Below are 22,826 nucleotides of genomic sequence, written 5' to 3' on the forward strand. Positions count from 1 at the left end.
AAAAACAAAAAAAAAAAAAAAAAAAAAAAAAAAAAAAAAACTTTCATTCTCTCTCTCTCCCTCTCTCCTTCTTCTTCTCCTCTTCTATCACAGAAAAACTCAAATTTAGTCAATCAAATCAAATCCCACAGATGTTGTTACCTTCTTCTTCTTCCTCCTAAATACTTGATTTGATTTTTGATTTTAATTTCTCTCCCCCCCCCCTTTCAGATCCCCCTATTCCCATGGCTTCTGGATCTTACTGGTGTTACAGCTGTAGCCGATTCGTTTGGGTATCCGATTCCATCTCTTGCCCTGATTGCGACGGTGGTTTCCTCGAACACATCCAAGAATCTCTCGATTTCACTCCTTCCGATTCATTCCACCGCGTCACCACCACTGCTCAGCATCGCAGCCCTACTCGTTTCCCTCTCCCTTCTTCCTCTTCCTCTTCTTCATCTATGCACGCTTCAACCGCCGACAACAGTCCCACCACTCCCCCCACAACCGTGACTCGTACTCGTAGCAGCAACCGATCTCCTAATCCTGTCATCGTACTCCGTGGATCTGGTGTTGGTGTTGCTCCTCCTTCTTCTGATGTCGTCTCCGAAGGTGGTTTAGATCGATCTGCTTTTCAGATGTATTACGATGACGGTACTGATTCTGGTCTTAGACCTTTACCACCTAGTATGACTGAGTTTTTGCTAGGCTCTGGTTTCGATCGTTTGTTAGATCAGATCTCTCAGATCGAGCTTAACACCAATCGTAACAATCGTTCTTGTGACCATCCTCCTGCTTCTAAATCCGCGATCGAAGCTTTGCCTGTGATTGAAATCGAATCTAATCATCTCCAGTCTGATTCTCAATCTCACTGCGCTGTTTGTAAAGAGAATTTTGTTTTGAAATCTTCCGCTCGTGAGATGCCTTGTAACCATATCTATCATCCTGATTGTATCCTTCCTTGGCTTGCGATTCGAAACTCTTGTCCCGTTTGTCGTCACGAGCTTCCCCCGGCGGAGGATGTTATTAGTGATGGAAACGGTGGTGTTGGTGGTGCTTTGACGGTTACTGCTTCTTCGGCGGAGGAAGAGGAAGATTCCGCGGCGGGGTTGACGATTTGGAGGTTACCAGGTGGAGGATTCGCTGTTGGGAGAATCCCTGCTGGTTGGAGAGGTGGAGATAGAATGATGCCGGTGGTTTACACGGAGGTTGATGGTGGTAGACTAGGTGACGAGAGGCTTCCGAGGAGAGTAGCTTGGGGTTCGAGAAGAGGAGGAAGAGATGGAAGTAGTAGAGAGAGAGGTAACGGGTTTGCGGGTCGGATCATGAGGCTTTTTGGATGTTTTAGAGGGTCATCTGGATCCATTGCTGCTGCTTCAGCATCGTCCGGGTCCGGGTCCAGAATTCGTGTTACCCGTAGGTCGTCGTTTTCTCTGTTTAGTACGTCGTCGTCTTCTTCGTCAAGGAGACGAAATTGGCTAGCCTGATGATTTACTAGAGTTATCATCGTCCCTTCATCTCTCTCAGGTAAAAGTTAAAAACAAGAATAACACACACTCCTCTGTTTAAAATTTTCGTTTGTTCCTTTCTCAAGTTTTTTTTTGTTTATTTCAGTGTAATGATTATATTCTTTCCGAAAAAAGTTTGAATCTATGCGAGTAAATTTGATACAAAAGTCGTCTAGGTGACAATAGTGTTTTTTTTTTTGAGATGTAGTTGAAATGGTTCTTTGAGTATTCGCAGTTCTTTTTAATATGTTTACTGTGAATAGATAAAGTTAGATTGTAGATGAATTGAAGAATGGATATTGAAGGAGATTCATAGTTGTTCTATTCGTCGTTGAAATCGTTACGTGAGATTATGGATAGTGATACACAAATGTTAAGCAGCTAAATCGTAGTAATGATTTCGCAACAATTTTACCAATCACAATTGTTCTTGCGAAATTGGTATTTTGAGTCATTCCTCTGTTGTGTTAGTGTGTTATGGGTTATCAAACCATATTATGGGTTTTCAATCAGTGAGTACACATACTTACACCACTCAATATTTTAGTGGTGTGTTACAGTTTTTAGTATATGGTTTATTGTCAACACCTGAAGAGAATTTTGTTACCTAAATTGTACAGCTATAATCTTCGAACTGCAGAGGCACCAAACCAATAATGCATGTATACCTAGAGGCTTATAGAAGAATCTCATAAAGCGACCAATTAATTTGATGAGGTCAATACAATAACTAAGAGGAAACGTGAAGGAAAAAAGCAATAATAGAGTTTTTTATACAACGCATCTGATGATGCTGTCGTTTATTGGAGACAGTCTTTTGTAATTTAGCCATTATTTTTTCATTATTAGATTTGTTTATGATGCCCTTTTATGTTTCCTATGTTAAATACACTCTTACTGTTACCACAGTACTGAAAAACTGGTTTTGTTTTCTATATTTTTGTGGGTCGTTAAATATAAACATTTATCAGTTACTTGCTGAAAATGACTACTTTAAACTGAAATGCTTAACGTTTTGAACATGCGTATTAAAAGGTTGGACTTTGAAAATCGATTGCGTAAGACAAACTTGTTGAGCAATCTTGTTGAAAACACCAGAAAATATAGAATCAGTTTCGTATGCGCATGAGTCATATATGACCATAAGATTATCATCAACCGCACATATTGGACGTCCAGCTGGTAGTAGTAGTATCTAACGTGGATTGTTATCAACACCAATACTACCATTAGATCACAGGTGGACAACACCAATCTTTGCACATGACATCATGCTATAATCATGAACAGAACACGTTTCTCCTTTGAGATCACTCTCGCTGAGAGAGGCCTTGTGTAATTATTTTGACATTCTTACCGTTTGTGACGCTAAGCCCAACACTATGATAGTTATGGTCCGTTACAATAGTAGAATGTTGCACTATTCTTTATAACGTTTTCAATAATAACTAATCCTAATCCGTGTTAGAGCACAGATTAAAATTTATTTTATTTATATTATATTTTTTATATAAAATATAATTTATGTGATTGTTTAAAATATTTTTTGGATAATATGTGATTATCTATAACCGAACCCGTGCTCATACACGGTTAAAATCTAGTAATTAAAATCTACCTGTGCTCTATCATCTTGGTGACTGAAAATTTCTCAATGGTTTTCCAATCCTCTTTTATGAGAATTTTATGAAATTTTATAACATCCCCTGTAAAAAGAAGTATAATCGAAAATCACTTTTAATCCGCGAAAAAGTGATTAAGTTTTGAGACTTTGTTACCTATATATGGTTAATTAAATATTCTTTGTAGATTTGATGATATTCTTTCGAATATCTTTTTTAAGAAAATCTTAAATCGAGATTTAATTAATAGTTCCAAGCCATATAACCTATAACCTATCAAATATCAAATAATTAATTTTATAACCTATATTATATAATATACACAAAAAATTGTGTACTTTCGTTTTATTATATAGGAGATAAATAGGATATATAGTTCTTCTATTTTTCCAATATAGAACTATATATCCTATTTATTATATTATAAAATTCTATGATATAACTTCAATTGTTTGATAACAAATATGCGGCAAATTGTGATATACAGCTTTCAAAAGCATGTTATAAAGGTAGTTAAACACCACACTATGGCACTGACCCAATTTTGGAGTGCACATGTTTATTCACCAATGTTACTTTACTTTTTGGTTATTTCACCCATACTAGATCCATATTTCATGTTATAGACTTAGTCATGGTTGTATCACAAGGAAATTTTAAAACCACACATGTATAACACACATACATCATATCTATCATTATTATTAACGTATCACCAAGGAAAACTCGGAGATTTAATATGAAAAAATAATTAGCTAGCAGGCTTAATTATCAGCCAAGTGATGTAAACGGGACAAACAAGTTCACATAGACTTGTAACTCACCGATTTGCTTCAATCACTTTCACACTCATAATCAAATATTGGATTATTCACTTCAATCTCTTTTAGATCATAATACTACAAACAGAAAGAATGGGGTCCCCATACACAATGGTCTGGCCTTACCACGAAAAAATACGTTAGAATACAAATAACGCATTAATTCCAAATTGACTTCACTTCTTCAAATTCGTTTTATAAGTTTTCCTTGGTGTTGTTTTTTCCGCGAACGAGATATTGCCAAAATGCAATGTAAAAGTTCTAGGAGCATATACCCCGTTTGTCAGGTTTGCAAGTGGGCGGGAGTAATAACTAGTGTGAATTCCACATGAACAAAATCCACAAAGATGATAAAGAAACATTCCCACGATTGGTTCTGTGACCATAAATCACATCCAATCACCAACATTTAATGCTCGAGGCCGCATTCAGTTTTGGACAAAGGCTGGTAAAATTGTAATGGAACTTTGATATAATCAACATGATTGATATGTAATGACATCAATGGATATTAGATGATTGATATTTGTAAAACTTAACTTATTTAATCTACAGCTTTTATCAGTTACGTACTTTTTGACAAATTTGTCAAGAGCTTCATTGTGATTTAAGTGTAGTTTTGACCACTAAAATGTCACCTTGTAGCTGTAACTCTATAATTTTATTGGTTGAGACTCATTTGTCCTAAGACCAAAATATATTTGTTGGTGCTTGGTTGAAAGAAAAAAAGAAGAGTTATTTGGTAACACAACAGGAAGGAGTTGGTGAGAATTGAGAACGACTTAGGAATGGGTTGCCTCCAGCACACATTTGACAAATTTTTTGTCGATTTCATCACCACCTTTCGCCAACTTTGACAAACTCTGCAAAATTACAATATATAATTCAACTTTCGTTTACCTTAAATGTACTAGAAGGCAAGCACGACTCGGTTTGACGTGTTACTGTGAGGTTACGACCTATCTTCAACTTTTTGGAAGTACTTTTATATATATCCAAAATTTACTTGAAAAATATATTTTTGAAATTAAGGATCTTATAAAAATATGCACCATTTTACATGTCATTATACGAATGTCTTGTAATGTTAGGTGATTAGTAACGTGGGACGGAAATCAAAAGGATGATATAAATTATAAAGAAACAAAAGCTGGAAATTGCAATTTTTAATTCTAAATGTGTTTCAAATTCATATGGAATGGGAAACATGACAGCACAAAACAAGACACAACTACAACATTTCTTATGTAAAAACTACTTTTTAACCTCTATCTTTTGGCGGTCCCATCGATTTGTACGTAGCAATTTGGACGGCATATTTACTCGGTAACAAAATACTATTACAGTATTTACTTACTAATCAAGAAGTCATAAAGTAAGACAAAAGATTGCAAAATGTAAGATGGATTATGTCGGTCGTGAGTTATATATATCAAGGGAGGTGCGTTTTGTCAAATCACCAAATCAGTATTATAATCATACTTACTGTAAGTGTAACAACTTTGGGATAATAAATTGGTCTCAAAAGATTAACAACATCATTCAAAAACATAAAGAACAATCATTCAAAGTTCAAACTATAATCTCTTTTTTTTTTTTTTTAACTCGTGGAGGTTGGTTATTGAATTTGATTAATAAAAACTTTACACGATATCCCGTAGAAAATTAAAAAACAAATCTTCCAAAAACAGAAAGAAAAAAAAGAAATGTTAAGATCCCGGAGAAAGTGGGAACACAAAGAAAGTAGGAAAAACAAAGTTGATGTGAACTACAGAGACTAAACAGAAACCACAAAGACACGGCCAAAAAGACCTACTCCTCCACTCACTCTCACTTGTCTTTTGAATATCTTTTCTGTCTCGAGACTTGCCTCTCTCCTAACCCCTAACATTCAAATGAAATCGACTACACATAAACCCTAACGATCTTCGGTGAAATGATTTTTCGTTCGTTGGTGACAAAACTATGTTTTCTGAATAGTAGTTTCCTAAGTGATTTGGTCCTTGATTTGACTAGCTACTAGAATTATTGCTTAGAAGTTAACTCAAGTTTTTTTTTTCACCTAAAAATTCAAAGTTATTATAGGATAATTCGAGTAAACCGAAACAAACCGGGAAAATATAGGATATTAAAAAATCAAGAAAAAAAGGAAGACAATATTTAAAGACGTCAAGTATGTATGTAACAAAGAGTCTACACTTATTATAATGATGGCTTCGTCGTCGTCTCTTTCAAATTTGTTTCTTCAGTTTTCAATTCTACTTCTCATTGTCCCTCTCATAACGTTCTGCAAAACATCATCTTCTTCAAACCAAACACTCATCTTCTCTCTCAAAACACAGAAGCTTCCTCAATCTCCATCGGACAAGCTTTCATTCAGACACAATGTCACTCTCACCGTCACTCTCGCCGTCGGCTCTCCACCGCAAAACATATCGATGGTTCTTGACACCGGAAGCGAGCTCTCATGGCTTCACTGCAAAAAGACTCCAAACTTGGGATCCGTGTTTAACCCGGTTTCATCCTCTACGTACTCCCCTGTGCCTTGCTCCTCGCCAATATGCAAGACCCGGACCCGGGATTTACCTATACCCGCCATGTGCGATCCGAAGACCCATCTCTGCCACGTGGCAATCTCCTACGCTGATGCTACCTCAATCGAAGGCAACTTAGCTCACGACACGTTCGTAATCGGGTCTGTAACCCGACCCGGTACTTTGTTCGGGTGTATGGACTCAGGTTTAAGCTCCGATTCGGAAGAGGACGCTAAATCTACCGGTTTAATGGGTATGAACCGGGGATCTTTATCGTTTGTTAACCAGCTCGGTTTCTCAAAATTCTCGTATTGCATCTCCGGTTCAGATTCGTCCGGTATATTGCTTCTCGGTGACGGATCCTACTCCTGGCTCGGTCCAATCCAATACACTCCTTTGGTACTCCAAACGACGCCGTTACCTTATTTTGACCGGGTTGCTTACACGGTCCAATTAGAAGGAATCCGGGTCGGGTCAAAGATACTCTCTTTACCGAAATCTGTATTTGTACCGGACCATACCGGAGCCGGTCAGACGATGGTGGATTCTGGAACACAGTTTACGTTTTTAATGGGTCCGGTTTACACGGCTTTAAAAACCGAGTTTATAACGCAAACCAAATCGGTTCTCAAACTGGTGGACGACCCGAATTTTGTGTTCCAAGGGACCATGGACCTCTGTTTCCGGGTTGGGTCGTTGACACGGCCCAATTTCTCGGGTTTACCAGTGGTTAGCTTAATGTTCCGTGGCGCGGAGATGAGTGTGTCGGGTCAGAAACTGTTGTACCGGGTAAACGGAGCCGGAACAGCGGGAAAAGATGAGGTGTATTGCTTCACATTTGGAAACTCCGATCTTTTGGGAATAGAAGCATTTGTTATAGGTCACCATCATCAGCAGAACGTGTGGATGGAGTTTGATCTTGCCAAGTCAAGAGTTGGGTTTGCTGGTAACGTTAGATGTGATCTAGCTAGTCAACGGCTTGGATTAAGAGAGTGATAGGACTTTGTTTAGTCGTATATGTTGTGTGGGGAATTGTTTTTAGACCATATATATATGTATACATTTTATATATTTTTCAGAGGATTACAGCTTTATACGATGTGATGTGGTTCGTCGTACGTAGAGTTTGGGAATTTTTGTAAGAATGTGTATTATAGGAAATCTTCTTTTTGTTTTGGTCCTTTCTTTTTATAGGAAATCTTCTTCATCTATGCAAATTTAATTTCTGGTTCTTTGAATGAGAATCAAAAAAGTTCGGCTCGGACCACTTCACTGTACAAATTGTTGGGCTTTGAATGAAACGATTGATTGGGCTAAGCCCATGCTTTGTTTTGAGACGAGTTGATGTGAGCTTTCTAGTGGGAGTTAGCAGCTCTTGGAGAACAATAAACCTTCCCTACTCTATATTAAAAAGCTACTTCCTACACGATATGTAGTGAAATCGGTTTGCTTCGACCTCAAAAGTCCATTTCTTATCTCCGTGAGATTCACCTTTTTCGTGCTCAACTTATCCATCTCGATGCATCATATATGAAGTTATAGATAAGTAGATAACTGTTTGCGAAAGTAGGAATGTTATACACATTATGAGTATCAGGGATGTGAGAATAAGTCAAAACTCTAGAGCTTAGGCAGAATCAAGCCAAAATAGATCATGCATGGATGATGGAACAACTTACTTATGCTGCCAAATCTGTATGAAACCTGAATTTATTGGAAATTTACAAGAAGATAAAAAAATGTTATTCAAAGAATAATCCATCTTAAACTAATGAGTACAACAGAAATTTAAATTCAATAGACGTCTCTACATATAAAAATGTTTTCTTATAATCGTGGGAAAAGGTCTCTTCTAGTTCTTTATTTTTATTTTTTAACTTTAGTCTATTTTTTAATTGTGTAGACAAATACAAGGGAGGTAACATAAAGAGACAAAGCATATCAAGGAGACCCAAGTCATTCCATATGCTGGTGGGTATCCATATTTGTTCATGTGATGCTATCAAAGACCCATAACATTTCCCCAAACAAATAAAAAACTTATTGATAGAAAAAAAAAAGAGAGAGTGATTTCGATTCTACGAATCTTTCATTTTCTTTGATACCTACTATTATATTTGTCTCACATTAATATAGATAAAACGATATGTCGACTCATCTATGTCGTCCATGCATATAAACGTCACATACTCTTTGCATGTTTGCCATTAAACCTGATTTGTAGATTGTCGTAGCAATAATGATAGTAACCGTTCCTGAACTAACAGATAACATATATCATAACAATAGATGGTGAGAGCATATAGATTACAGAAAGAAGAAAAAAGAGAGTAATGATAGAAAGAAAAAAAGAAGGAAAAATTTGTAGGTCTTTGTATCTCATTGCTTTTGTAATGTGTTATGTGTCCCTCTTCTTGAACGGGACTCTCAAGATTGTGTGGCTTAACTCCTGCTATTTATCCACTGGCTATTCATAGGACGCGGGGACCAATTTTGAAAACAACAAAATATAAAACAAACTTAAAAATTACGATAAGATAATGATCAAATACTTGATATTATCTCATATATATAGATATAGTTTGAAATTATCTCTTCGATCTATCCGAATTAACCGTTATCAAAATTTCGGAAACCGGACCCGCGTTATAACTGAAATTTCCATCCCATAATTTCCTGAAACTATCCGAATAATGGATGCATGTAGTATTTCTCATCATTTGGATAATTTTGTCTCTACTATTAATGTTATTCAGGCTTGCGTGTCACGGATGTGATTGTTGACCAAACATGGACCCTAAATTACATTTTTGTATTTATTTCAAATAATGCCTTTGGATCGATCGAATTTTTTACCCAATTGCTAGAGTCTAGCTAGACCTTGAGGTTGCCCTTTGGCCTTTTTATATATATTTTATAGTATTTCATATAGTATAAAACTAGTTTGCTAGCCTAATATATATTTTTGCTAATTAGCTCCAAAAAGAAGCCAATGACCACATTTAAGGACGAAATACTAAAAATAAGTTAATATAACCAGAAAGAAAAGGAAATATAATTTGTGTTCCATATTATTATGACTCTGGATTTTGAAGCAGAACCCTTTCTAGATGGCATAGACTAGCATTTGCTACTTCGTAGTTAGAACTGCTAAAGAGAGAACACATTTATATCTGTTTTGGTCTTTCGGAGGAGAATGCGCAGTAGTAACCCCTTCTTTTCCATTAGTTTTAATATGAGAAGTAATGACAGTAGTAGAATAATAAATTAGTAACCATCAATAATTGTCGATATAATAAAATGAACAAGACGGGCACAAAAGTGACAAACGAATAAATAGAGTCAAATGGAATTGTCCGGAACTCCGGGTATATCTATAATAATCCAAATTAAGCATGCTAATGAACAATCAAACAATTCATAATCATTTAACAAAGATCCCTTGGATTTGTGGGGATGGCTTAAAATACGCTTTTTCTTTGCCAGTTCTTTTGATTAGTATATTGCCATCTTGATCTTGAACTAATGGAATATCCTTTATGAAAAAATGTTATTGACATGTATCACCCATACTTAGAAGAAAGATATTGCATAGAGTATCACTTTCGAAAACTGGCACGAGAGTTGAACCTCTTGTTTTTAAATTTCCTTTAAAAAAAAAGTTAGCCCATTAGGCTTAGTTTGAGATTTTGTATTGTAAGACTACTCTTGTGAAGAAAAAAAAAAGAATTGGTTCGGTTTAGTTCGGTGACAAACATATTTAGGCTGATACATCATTAAGTCCGACAGCCTAAATTGGTAATCTCCGTAGTAGAATTGACAGACTTACTCACTTACATCATGTACTGATTTGGGTGCCAAAACCAGATGTAGTTAATGTCTCAATTAATTTACCCACGAAATAAACAGCGTCTGTACTAGATAATTTCTTCAAATAAGCCATTTTTTTGTTTGTTTGTTTGTTTGCAAAATAATATATATATATATATATATATATAAGTCATATAGGTTAAAAAAATGAAGTATTAAAAATGGAGTAGACAATAGTAGTATTAAAGGAGTCAGATGCATATGATATCTCTGCAAGGCAGAGATGCCCATGGTAAGAAACTACAAGAAACCCCAGCTGTTAGTTTTTCCATGTGAAGTGAAGTAGTATTAATTATTCAATTATGTAATTCATACTAGTATTTGATATTTCACTCCGATTACTATTTCAATTCACGAGAAAACTACCCTAAATAAACTAACCAATCAATATTCTCCCTTAATTGAGAAGGAAATTTTTACACCTCCAAACCCCAAAATTACCAATCAACATAAAATATTATCCCTCAATAAAAAAAAAACCAATTTTATTAGCAACGAACTAGCACTAATCCAAAACTTGTATAGTAGTATTTTATAAGCCTCGCATTAGTATAAGCATAAAAGGAAGTCGTACTCATATTTAACACATTCTAATAATCTTTGAAGTAAATTTTGAACAAGTCTAATGATGGCCTAGTCTCACTACATTAAACAAATCCTACAAGTTTAATTTTTTATATCATAAACAACAGAGCTTGACTGCAACTTTTTAAATACTATTGAATTCAATAATTGACAAAAGAAAACTATTAAAACCATAATTATTTATTATTAAAAAGAGAGAAAAAAAATACTACTAATAACTTTTGTCAGACTAAGCACACAAGATCCACACATAGCTTAATCGTAACAGTTCCAATGGAATCTTTTTCTCTCTCTCTCTCTCGTAAACTCTCTCTATAGACTCTACTCTCTATAGAGAGAAAGAGAAGAAACAATACATTCATCGTCGTCATCTTCACACAGTCATATAATTAATGAACAAGAAGAAGAAGAGATGCAAGAAAACAAAAACAAAGTAAAAGATAAACAAACAAAAAACAAATCGTCACAAGATGTCCAAAGACGAATCTAATTCACTATTTTATATCATCAACTTATTATTATTATCATACAATTTTTTTTTTCAGTTCTTTTATTTTTTTTTTGCATCTTGAAAACAACTTCACACTGAAACAAAGCTTCTCTAAAACCAGAAATATTCATAACAAATCTAAAAAAATTTGATCTAAAGAAAAAGTACAGAAACCAAAAGAAACATAGAACCCTTTATGTACATGTATATCTATAATCAACTTCGGTTTCAGACCACAGAAACAACAGAGACATGATGAAGAAAGAAACAGAGAGAGAGATGTGTTCTGTTTTTTTTTTGTTTTTTTAAGAATCGGAGTAGTTATCTCTCCAGCAAATAAGCATGATTACGCAGCGACGCATGATGTAGAAACGAGCTCTCTGTTCTTTAACCAATCTCGCACACTTCCTCGTAAAAGCACATCTCCCCTGTTTCTTGCCGTTGAAGGAAGCTGATGAAGTCGTCGATGAAGAGCGCGTGATCCTCGACGCGCCGCCGTCTTTCTTCGATAGTTTCCACTTCTCGTCTAGATGGACGCTTCCCGATCGAGCAAGGCTTGACGAAGACGCCATTGATGTTTCAAAAGAAAGATCTCAGATTTTCAGATATTTGCTGATGTGTGTAAGATCGATCTCACCGAGAAGAAAAGATAATACTAGTTTTTATCTTTGTGGGGTTTGTTGGAAACTGATGGCTTTGTGAGATAAAAGAAACAAACTTGGGAATTTGGAGATTTTCTCGGACTTTGGAGATTTTTTTTTATGAGTCAGCAACGAAACACAAGAGAGTTAGGGTTCTCTATTTATAATGGGTTTTTTAGAAAATACATATCGGTTTAGGAAAAGGAAGAAAAAAAGAAGGAGATGGCGTCAAAAAAGAATTAAGAAAATAAAAGATAATCAAAAGATTTTAAAATTCTTTTAAAAAAAAAAAAAAAGATTTTAAAATTTTGGTAATATATTTATAGATATATTTGTATTCTTTTGTCGGTTTTAGTGAAAAATAAAAAATTGGAAGAGGATGCAGAGAGTTGTGGCAGTCGGTATTGCCCGGGGGCCTTGTTGTTGTTGTTGTGCCTCGATTGCCCCCACCATTACCACTTTTTGTTAGTAGTATATTGTGAAGGGATTTGTCTAAAAACTAAACACATCAATTAATCTATATATAAAGAGGAAAATTCCAAACTAATTACGATTTTTTTTAACGAAATATTGTTAGAAACTTACGTAATACAACTTATAATCTAGCGAGAATCGAAGAGCGCAACTGTATTATGATACGTTTATGGAATATATCCATGCACCCGTTGTACATTGGAGTTGGCTACCCTTTTTTTTATGTTTGGCTCCAAATATTATATTTTTAATTTAATTGGGCTTTAAAATCCTTTTTTATTAGATATAAAATTAGCCAGCCATATATCATGAAACGTCGTAAAATAGATAAGTTTTTAGATATTGATTCTTTATTTCCAATTTTCCCACAAGATAATCTCAATGCAAATTTGTCATAATCTCAATACAAAAAATGCTTTATGAGATATCTCATTATAACTTTTACATTTTAACAGGGAAATCATGAAACGTAAACTTTAAGCTCCTACATATTAAAAGCAATCGTCTATCGAACATAAGAAAAAGATATGTATTTCAAATGATCCGTTCGATATATGGATCCCCGATCTTTGCTAACAGTGTACAAAAAAATGAGATGCTAAAAAGTTTTAAGTTTTGTGATAATAATGATAATGTTAAAGTAGATCGGATCAGTATGTTTTGGGATTCTCCTATTCCATTATTGTATATATTAAAAAAAAATGAAGTTTAAAGAGGGAAGGAAAAGTCTGAAAGTGGGGAGAGTAGAGAGAAGAGTGAAAGAGGAGATTTTAATGCATCAAAGCAAATCTCAGTCTCTCTGCACCGGTAACTGTTAATTACTTGCTTGCTCAGATCAATTAATAACTCCACCAACAAAAGAAGAATATTTTTATATCAATTTATAGTAATTGTATTATGTGTTTGCATCTTTGTCAAATGTATATAACTTATTTATCTTTGTAACGAATTATATAATGTTTGTATGAAATTCTCTTTAACCTGATGAATCTTTATAGAATTTATTTTGTGATTTTTTTTTTTCATTATTAAGAATCGTAAGAAATGAAAAAAGAAAAAATAATTGAGATGAGGAAGATGAAGGAAGGGATGTGCAGTCACATGGAGGTGTTAGTAAGCTGGTTTGGCTATTTTAGTGTTCCTATTTTTGCCTGACTTTGATGTTTCTTTCTCTTCTCGTTCGTCTTTATTAGGGGTTTCTCCCGTATTTTTCTCATTTCTAGTAAGTTTGTTTCCTATTTTAATATTTTGTTTTCTTCAGGTTAACGAGGGCTACTTCATGCTTAATCTCGACTAGCTCCGGATGAATGAAGTTATCAGTAACAAGTTTACCAGATTTGCTCTATGAACCTAAAACGTGATACAATTTTTTATTGAATGAGAAATCTCGAAAAAAAGTAAACTCAAAACATGGGTGATTAAACCAAACTACATATGAATTGGATAAAAAATATTTATTAAAAGAGACCAATATTATTGGGCTTAGAGCCCAACTTCATGAATTGGAGATTAGCAAAAAAAATTTAAAATATTATTCTCAGTTATCTTTTAAAATGCAAATACAGCAGTAGTGCATACTAGAATTTACGTTTATGGACTTGGTTATTTTCTTGATATGGGGTGGTAATTTCTGTTTATAATCTAATTTGAAATTGAAACACTCCTCCAAACTCGAAACCACATTTTACGACGATTATAACCATTAACCTGACCCTCTTTATATATAGAAGCTTGCTTTACATCGAAAACACATATATCATTAAGTTTTTGGGATAATATGTTTAACATTGCTACATATTCTGCGAAAGAGACAAAATCAAAGTTTGTTGAAATCTCTTAACGTTTTCTGTGTTGCATGATAATTGATATAGGGTAAGTAGAAATGTCTAAATGATCTAGAAATCTTGACTAGACGCCAGAAGTAGATAAATACATAAACGCTTACATCCAAAATGTGTCATCCATCAATCCAAAGGATGCGACGTCTGTGTATTGTAAGCTCACTTTTACTTTTATAAGTTTTTCTTTGTTTGTTTGTTACTTCCTTTTCTCCGGTGAGTTTCATGGATATTTGTTTCGTAAAACACTTTGCTCATGTTTGTTTTTCAAGGCAATTATATATACTACAGTCTACAACAGCTTACCAAACTGCGTTTTCATGGTTAAAATAACCTCTTCTTTGCTAATTATAAGAAAATTTTTACCAACAAATCAATTGAACATAAATGACAAAAAGGGTGAGTTCTTACTAACTTTTGATAGAAGCCAACATTTGATGAGACAAAAACATAGTGAGTTACAGTCGAAGAGTGTGACAACTCTATAACTTTGTTACTTTCTATCAAAGACTGCCAATGTAGAAAAAAGCAAAAATTACTATGCTGCAATAGATTCTTGTGACCTGAAACTGGAACTCAATTTTATCTTTTTGCTCAATGCTAAAATTTATCAGAAATGACTCAATGAGTTTGTATATGTTTAGTGAAAAAAAGAAAAAAAAAAAATAGGACCTATCACCTATGTATAGAACAACAAGTGTCGAAACAACCCGAAATGATATTTAGGACGCAACAAAAAAAAAGTAGAAAATACAAAACAGGCTTTTTGTATTTAAATTACTATGAATTATCTTGATTTCAACTGTATCCCCTAGTAGGATGAGGTCCAATGTCGATTTTGATGTTCAAACTTTTTGGAACATATATTCAGAGATAAAGCATTGATGATTGAGTGAGTTACACACACATGACATATCTCTCTATAACTCTCAAAATTTCATATTCTCATTCAGATTCTGACAATCTACACTAAGCCCATTTAATTTATCTCTAAAAATAATTTCACTAGCTATGATATGCCCTCAATTATATATTAGTTTTTATAAAACTGTGTGTGAAGGGGTGTTAAAAACAAACAGTGAGAGCAAGAAAGGAAACAAAGCAGAGGTCAAAAGAGAAGAGATCGTGGTGTTCCTTTTGCGTCGACGTCGAGGGCACGTGCGGCTAACAGGTGGGCGTGACCACTGACACGTGTCTGTTAGAGATGTGTGAAAGCGAGGTTTCGAGTATCGCAGGGGGACCGACTTAGCCCGCTTACCGGCGCTCTTCGCTTCTTTTTTTTACCGGTCAACGGTCAAACCCTCTCTCTTGCACGAAGAGAATCTGCAAACTCTCTCGTAAGCACGTGTTGCTATTTGCTTACTCTTTTTATCTTCTTCAATCCCTATTTTCTACCTTTGGTCGGGGGTTGAACTAGGAGCCCGATGTTTGAACACTCAAAAATGTTTTAGTAGCAATGTAGCATTAGCATACATAATTCTTCATGGGTTGGTCCCGTGTGTGTTTCATGTGTGTATGTACATTTTCTTAACAAGGCCGTTCGTGTATTTATGTTGTAAATACAGATGCGAAGCTAATTATTTAGACTCTTTTTTCTCTAGTGAAATGGTTAGAAAATGTTTAATTCTTTGGAGACATCGAATAAAAATGGAACGATACATAGAATTGATAACAAATGTTTCTTATAGTGTAATGGTAATTTTAAGAATGGAAAGAGTTGCACATTTTGATTTTTCAACATTAATTTGGGTAAGAATTTATGTTGTGATGGAAGAAAAGATAGAGAAAATGAATGTGAACATGAATGTGAATATCATCAATGATGCATAAAAGAAAATAAAAATAAAAATATGGGTTAATCATATAGTATATTGGAAAACGAATGGGAATATTAATTACTCGTCACATGCAATTTCTGACACGAGACTATTATGGATAAAAATGGGCCACGAGATATTCCATTTTTTACTAAAGTGTATTTTTATTATTTTTATGCTTTTTTTTTTTTTTGGACGATACATTGCTTTTTTTTTAATTTTATAAAAGACCTTTTGATATCGAAATCAACGTAATGCAATCAAAATTCCACAAACATAAGATCACAAATAATGCCTCAAATGCTCAAAATTATAAAGCCTATAAACAAATTTTTGTGATTAAAAATTGCGCTTTTTTTTATTTATAAATTGCACTAAGTAGAGAGATGTGTTCCATTCTTTGAATATTAATATCAAACTATTTCTCCTACGCAATGCAGCAATTGATAAACCTTTAGTAGTTTTAACTTGAAACTGAAATTGCCCTTTTGCATTAGAATGCTTGTGTTCATGCATCTGATGATGTAAAATTAGTAAGTACTATGGAAGACCAAATCTCGATAAATGAGCTCTAAGTTCAACCGTTACGAGGTTAAATATGTTGAATCCAAGAACATTACCATTATATATTTATCTTTGCTTACCTAAAGACATTGCTTCTATTTATAGGAATGAGAGCTTCTGACGGTATTCGTTTATTTCTTCTTCAATTTGTGTAGATAAAAAAAAAGAAAAAAAAATCATATATATAACGAACGAATATAATGGTCTACATTTCAACACGTAAATGATCTTACTTCAAATTTTTTTTTTGGTTGAAAATATCTCACCTCAATTGCAGCATTTGATATGAATTCAGAATTAGATTCATAAGAAATTAGCAGTGATAACTGATAAATTAGGTCTGCTTTGGTTAACTAACCCGTTAAAAATACTAAACCGAACCGTAATCCTACTAAAAATATTTGATGGACCGAGAACCTATATTGTATAGATTATTTTAAATTCTCTCTTCTAATAAGCTTTTTCTAATATCAAAATTTTACATAAAGACAAAATTACTCAGATATAATCATATAACTATTTATATATATAAGAATTTGGTACCACAAATCAGTTAGAAACATGGAAACTAAGTATTTGTTTTGTCATTGAAGACATTAACAATGGTCAGTCAAACTATGTCCCAGAGAAAGATTGAAAAACTTATCTAACCTTTTGTCTTAGCATAATTGTTTAGCGTATCTACCGTAACTTGTAATAGCGTATATTCTTGTTATGTTGGTATGTTGCCTTCTTACTATTTTGATGTTTCAGATCTCTTTTATTGATTGGTTGGGCTTAACCTGCATTGTTTCATTTTCGTTATAGAAATTCCTTTTTTGGCCCAATTCCTCATTTTATGTCTTCGTTGCTACTTCTTTCTTTTCATTTTTGATTTTTTCACTTGGGCTCTTATCACACACAAAAAAGAAGTGAAAACACAGAGATGTCTGGAATCCTTTGATATGTATTATGACACAAATGGGTTTCGGAAATGATTTGATATCTTATTATTCGCAAGAGAAGAGTACACGTTCTTAAAAAACCAAGATGAATCACAAAACATATATGTTCATAGTGAGTCTAGTGACACTACTAATTGAAGAAGATTTGTCTTTTTTTTATATATAAAGAATACGTATCGAAATTTTCCAAAAGAATAAATAAAAAGGGTTTTTCCAAGGTTTAAAGCTTTTGATAGATGTCTACAAATTGCAGAGTAGTGGAGTTAAGTAAGGAAAATCAGCTTTTAAATTTCAGAAAAGGTTATATTAATGACAGTTTAAAACTTTTATTAATGCGTCTCATTCGATCATTGGAAGACCAAGTTTGCCGCAAAATGAATCATCGACCAAGTATCACAATTCACATTAAAGAGAAAATGGTTGGGACTTGGGAGTGAGCAACACCAAGATATATTTAACTTTTAGGCAAAAACATCCAAGCTTGCTCCGACCTATTTGATTCATCAAGCTTGATTTTGTTCCAAGAGAAGCAAGTGTTTTAGTTGATTCTCTAGCTAACTAAATTCTCTCTCAAACTTTTTTTCTCGGCCGTTGAACTGATAATAATAAGTAATTTTCAATATTCAGTTGCTTGCTTGAACCCCAAAAAAAAACTATTTCAATAGGTCAAACAAAAACAAAATGAGAACAAAGGTGATGTTGGTTTCTAAGAATCTCAAGTTAAAGAAATCATATACGGAGACAAAAGTGAACTTAACTAAAGATAACGTCATGGAGGTTAAGTTAGTTGATAGGTACTTTTTCAAGATAAAGCAAATCAATATATGTCCTATATAACTTGGCTTGTTTCTTAAGCAAAACCATCGTACGTGCAACGTGCTCATATATCGTAATAAACAAAAAAAAAAGCAAGATATTCCAATCAACACTACTAGAAGTAAAGCTTGATATTCTCAAAAAAAAAGAAAAAAAAAATATTTCATATATATCACTTTTGTTAGTGATATAATTAATGTAGTGATGTAAGTATACGTAGTTAATATAACTAATCAAATTGTTTTAATCCTATTGGAACCGGAGTTCAAAGTTTTTGGTTACTGACAAAACTGATGAATGAAAAACCCAATTACAATAACAGTGATCAGTCTGACAGTAGCCCAAAAGGGTCAATCATTCACTTTGTAGAATTTATAGAGGAACAATATATAAATAGTCAAAAATGTATTCGAAATAAATATAATGTTTGGAGAAAATAATTTATCAGCTGTTATCCATATAAAGAAATACATATGTGAATTGAAACTGAAACTTACATACAGGAATCCAATGAAATGAAAAAAAAAAAAACAAAAGGTGAACAGATATATAGGATTCCAAATTTTGTGACAAAACTTGAGATCTAATCTTTGGCAAAAAGAGAGTGTTGCGTAAAGCCTAATCAGTATGAGTGCGAGACATCGATGCATGTAAATGGGAGACACAAATTTAGCAATGGCCCTTTTTGGTCCAATCCCTTAACCTTAAATTAAGGGGTTTTAACCTTTTTATTACATGATTGATTTTACTCTATCAAACGTTTTTTTGTTTTTAAATCTTACTAGAGCCCCTAAATAGCCATAGCATGCGCGAGGGAAATTATACTAATGCGATGATCATTTTCAAATTTCACCACTAGGCCAAAACTAAGTTGGCACCATATAAGTTTTTTATATCAATCGTGGCCCTGTAAATCAACTAAATACTTAACAAAATCTCATAGTATCCCAAATAAAACAGTTGTATATTTACTATTAAATAATTTGTCTACCACTTCCTTACTTAGAGTGTCGGTGCGGAACTCACTCTTATTAACTAGTTAGAAATGTCTTCAAGTATATATGCCAGAATAAACCATGGTAAAACAACCATATATGAAGCCGACAAAACTCCTCGCGTTGCCTATTGTCATCATATCCTCTTCGAACGTAACATCATGAAATCTCAAACCCTTTCAACATATGTAGCCACGAGATCTTCTTCTTTTAGTATCACCAATCTATACATGACATGTTTTGCTTTTTTAGTTTTTTCTAATGACCTCACGTGGTGGTTTCAAAGGAATCCACTTCTTTTTTAAACATAGACCCCCCCCAATATGTCACCATAGCTTGCCCAAAAATTCCGAAAATATGAAGTAGCGTTTACTTTATGTAATTCGTCGCGAAAAATAACTTATATAACCCTTAGTGAAAATGCTAACATTTACATTTTTAACGATGTTTCTATAATCGTAAAGATGCTGTCAAAAGAAAATGTTTAACTTATTTATTTGTAAACTGAATTTTTTGAAGAAATAACTATAGATCTCCTTGTTTTTAATTATTGCTAGGTTTCGAGGGGAATCTTTCTTACAATGTGGTTGTGGACATAGCATGTGTGGTATCAATTAACTTTTTTGGCAATTACAAATTCTCTTTTCCCCACTTATATATCAACTCATGATTCATGACCCCACCCTCTCGTATAAGTGATGTTCCAATGTTCTCAATTTCTAAATTTGAGTAGGATTTACTCGTTACTCTTACATAGTATTGACTGTATGATCTTCAAAGAGAGTGTAAATAAATTTAGATTAAACAACAAACGATATATATGTGTAAAATATAGCATTCTAAGATGTTTTGCTCACTCAAATAACAGGCGGTACATAGATTTTTTTTTTCATTCTCATTGAGGATTTCGAATAGTCTGTTGTTCACTGGAGAAATTATTATGTAAATAAATTTATATTATCGGTAAGAATGTATAAACTAGATGCACGATGTAATTATACTTTCACTAATGAAAGAATTTGGTCATGATATAATGTGTTGCGTGAATTTAGCTCAATCAGCAATCTACACGTACTTATATTTTACGCCTAAGTATTAAATATTATAGAACACTTGTCAATGAACATTCAAACAATCATACACTGCTCAAATATATTATAATTTATATCTGATATAATAATAGCCACTATTAAGCAAGACCATCAATCCATCATTAACTATATTATTTTCCAAAAATGGTTTGGGTTATGGTTTATCAAGCAAGATTGGTGGTTACTTCGCACAGAGCTTGCTAGTATGGTTTCATTAAAAATCGACGGCTATACGTATTCGGAATATTAGTCAGGTTTCAGCCCGAATTACTTTTTATTTAAAAATATAGAAATACTAAAAGATGCTGAATATAATTAATGTTACATGCTGAAACGAAATAAATGTAACGACGAGAATTTGTTGGGAGAGGAGTGGTAGATACTTAATTCACATGCAAGTGCATTTGTGTTCTCATGATAAAGGCTTCTCAAGCTACTATGCCTGCATGTGTATTTTGGATGTAGTACATATATACATTAAATCACAAATTGTATTAAACCAACACGTCGCCGAGATTAACTCGGCAAGTATGAAATGCCAAATATATATGTATATAATTTTGTTTTTAGTGACATTTGTGTAGAGATCATCTAAAATGTTCTGATTTCTGATTCTGACGCAAGAGAACATACGAATTTAATTCTATCATGAACCTTTTAATTATTGAAAAATAAATATTATTAGGTTAATACTAAATAGTTTAGTGTGCATATAAATATATTAGGGCAAAAATATAATTGCTTTTGAAATACACATTTTTGATTATTTTGGGATTGCACCAATAAAAATTAAGATAGAAACATTTTCGGTATCTTATGTCTTCGTAATTGTTTGTGTTCGCAATAAAATGGTTTCTTACAAAAAAAAAGACAGATAATATACTTCATAGTCATACACACACGGATACACCTATAATTTGCTATTCACACTTTCTAAAATTGTAACCATACGTGAACCGTGATACACTGATACGTCCACGTATCGTCTGTAACTTACCAAACAAGTCCATCTAGAACTTCTTCAACCTAAAATCATACAGAATAACAGATTTGAGAAGCTGGCACATATTGGACTGACGTGGCAGATACAAGAAGATCTGGTTGGTGCATAGATATGCCTTGTCATCGCCATCCTCTGATATCCTCTTCTCACGGTCACCGCCTCTTACTGTTTTTCCTCTTTTTCCAATTATCTCTTTCACTTGAGACACTTATCTTATTTTTTATTTCATTTTCTAAAATTTCACTATCCAACATCTTTTTTTATTATTAGGGAAACTAAGGACATTTACTTGAATTTGATGCTTACGATCCTCAAATTTTATAGTATTATTAGGTTTTGATGTTTTTGATGATGGTGGCGCGCCGGATGCATAAAAAGATTAAAGTGAGTTAGTGTGCATGTTCTTTTTTGAACAAGAAATAAAAAGAAATATGATCATGTAGCTAAATATTAAAAACTAATCAGTAGTAGTTTATAAGAGATGTTACTTACTAATAATTGAAGCTGTGATTTAAATATATATAGAAACACTTATTAAAGTCCTAACTCTATAGTCGTCCATTGCTTCTCAAGCGTTCAAAGTAAACTAGTTATGAGTTTATGACTTATGTTTATAACTCAACATACAAAAAAAAAACTAGTAATAGAAAATTTAATTGAATAAAAGAAAATAGTCTAAAACACAATAAGCATTAAAATATTGTAATATGGGGCTAAGTAAGAAATGTTGAATGGATGGAGATATGAATGAGGCTTTGGACTTTTCTCAAGTGAGAACTAAGAAGTGGAGAAAAGCTTGACAGTTTCGTGACATAAACATTGACCGAATAGATCCGAGAGATATCGGGCCGGTTCGGGTGTATCCACTTTACGTACGGCTAATGCACGGCGCGATACGTGGTCCGATGAATGCGGCAATTTGGGTCCATATATTTTAATTTTCCTCTTTTCTTTTGAAACTTGTTTTTAATATAAAACCAAAATAAAAATTCACTTTTTTGTTCTATGTAAGTGGGAGTCTTTTCTCTACCTCATCCTAAAGTGAAAATTCTTGAATTTAGGGGGTATGTAATTTGGCGCCAATGTAAAAGTTGAATCGTAAAAATGAGACTAGTAATTATCATAACGAATGATTAATAATTGAGGTTAATTTTGAGTTTTTGGCAAAATTAAAGATGTGAAAGTAGTGGCAACAAATGGCAATGGCATGCATGAAAAAAACAGAAAAAGGGTT

The 22,826-nt window shown here is 33.5% G+C and overlaps 3 protein-coding genes across 4 annotated transcripts; 2 read left to right on the forward strand and 1 right to left on the reverse strand.

Annotated features, from left to right (window-relative positions):
• LOC104785460 (probable E3 ubiquitin-protein ligase RHC2A) lies at positions 103-2,422 on the forward strand. Of its 2 annotated transcripts, none has more exons than XM_010510684.2 (2): positions 103-1,506; positions 2,108-2,422. In XM_010510684.2, exon 1 carries the CDS (start codon positions 225-227, stop codon positions 1,464-1,466), a length of 1,242 nt encoding a protein of 413 aa, XP_010508986.1. In that variant the 5' UTR covers positions 103-224; the 3' UTR covers positions 1,467-1,506; positions 2,108-2,422. The 2 variants fall into 2 exon arrangements, with proteins under 2 accessions (XP_010508986.1, XP_010508987.1); XM_010510685.2 differs by having other exon boundaries at positions 2,128-2,422.
• LOC104785461 (aspartic proteinase PCS1-like) lies at positions 6,089-7,638 on the forward strand. The gene has a single exon (XM_010510687.2). The coding sequence runs from the start codon at positions 6,138-6,140 to the stop codon at positions 7,458-7,460; it is 1,323 nt and encodes a 440-aa protein (XP_010508989.1). The 5' UTR covers positions 6,089-6,137; the 3' UTR covers positions 7,461-7,638.
• LOC109133062 lies at positions 11,380-12,196 on the reverse strand. Its single transcript, XM_019245695.1, has one exon. The coding sequence runs from the start codon at positions 11,979-11,981 to the stop codon at positions 11,715-11,717; it is 267 nt and encodes an 88-aa protein (XP_019101240.1). The 5' UTR covers positions 11,982-12,196; the 3' UTR covers positions 11,380-11,714.

Source organism: Camelina sativa, chromosome 5 (assembly GCF_000633955.1).
Source record: "Camelina sativa cultivar DH55 chromosome 5, Cs, whole genome shotgun sequence".
NCBI classification, from domain to species: Eukaryota; Viridiplantae; Streptophyta; class Magnoliopsida; order Brassicales; family Brassicaceae; genus Camelina; species Camelina sativa.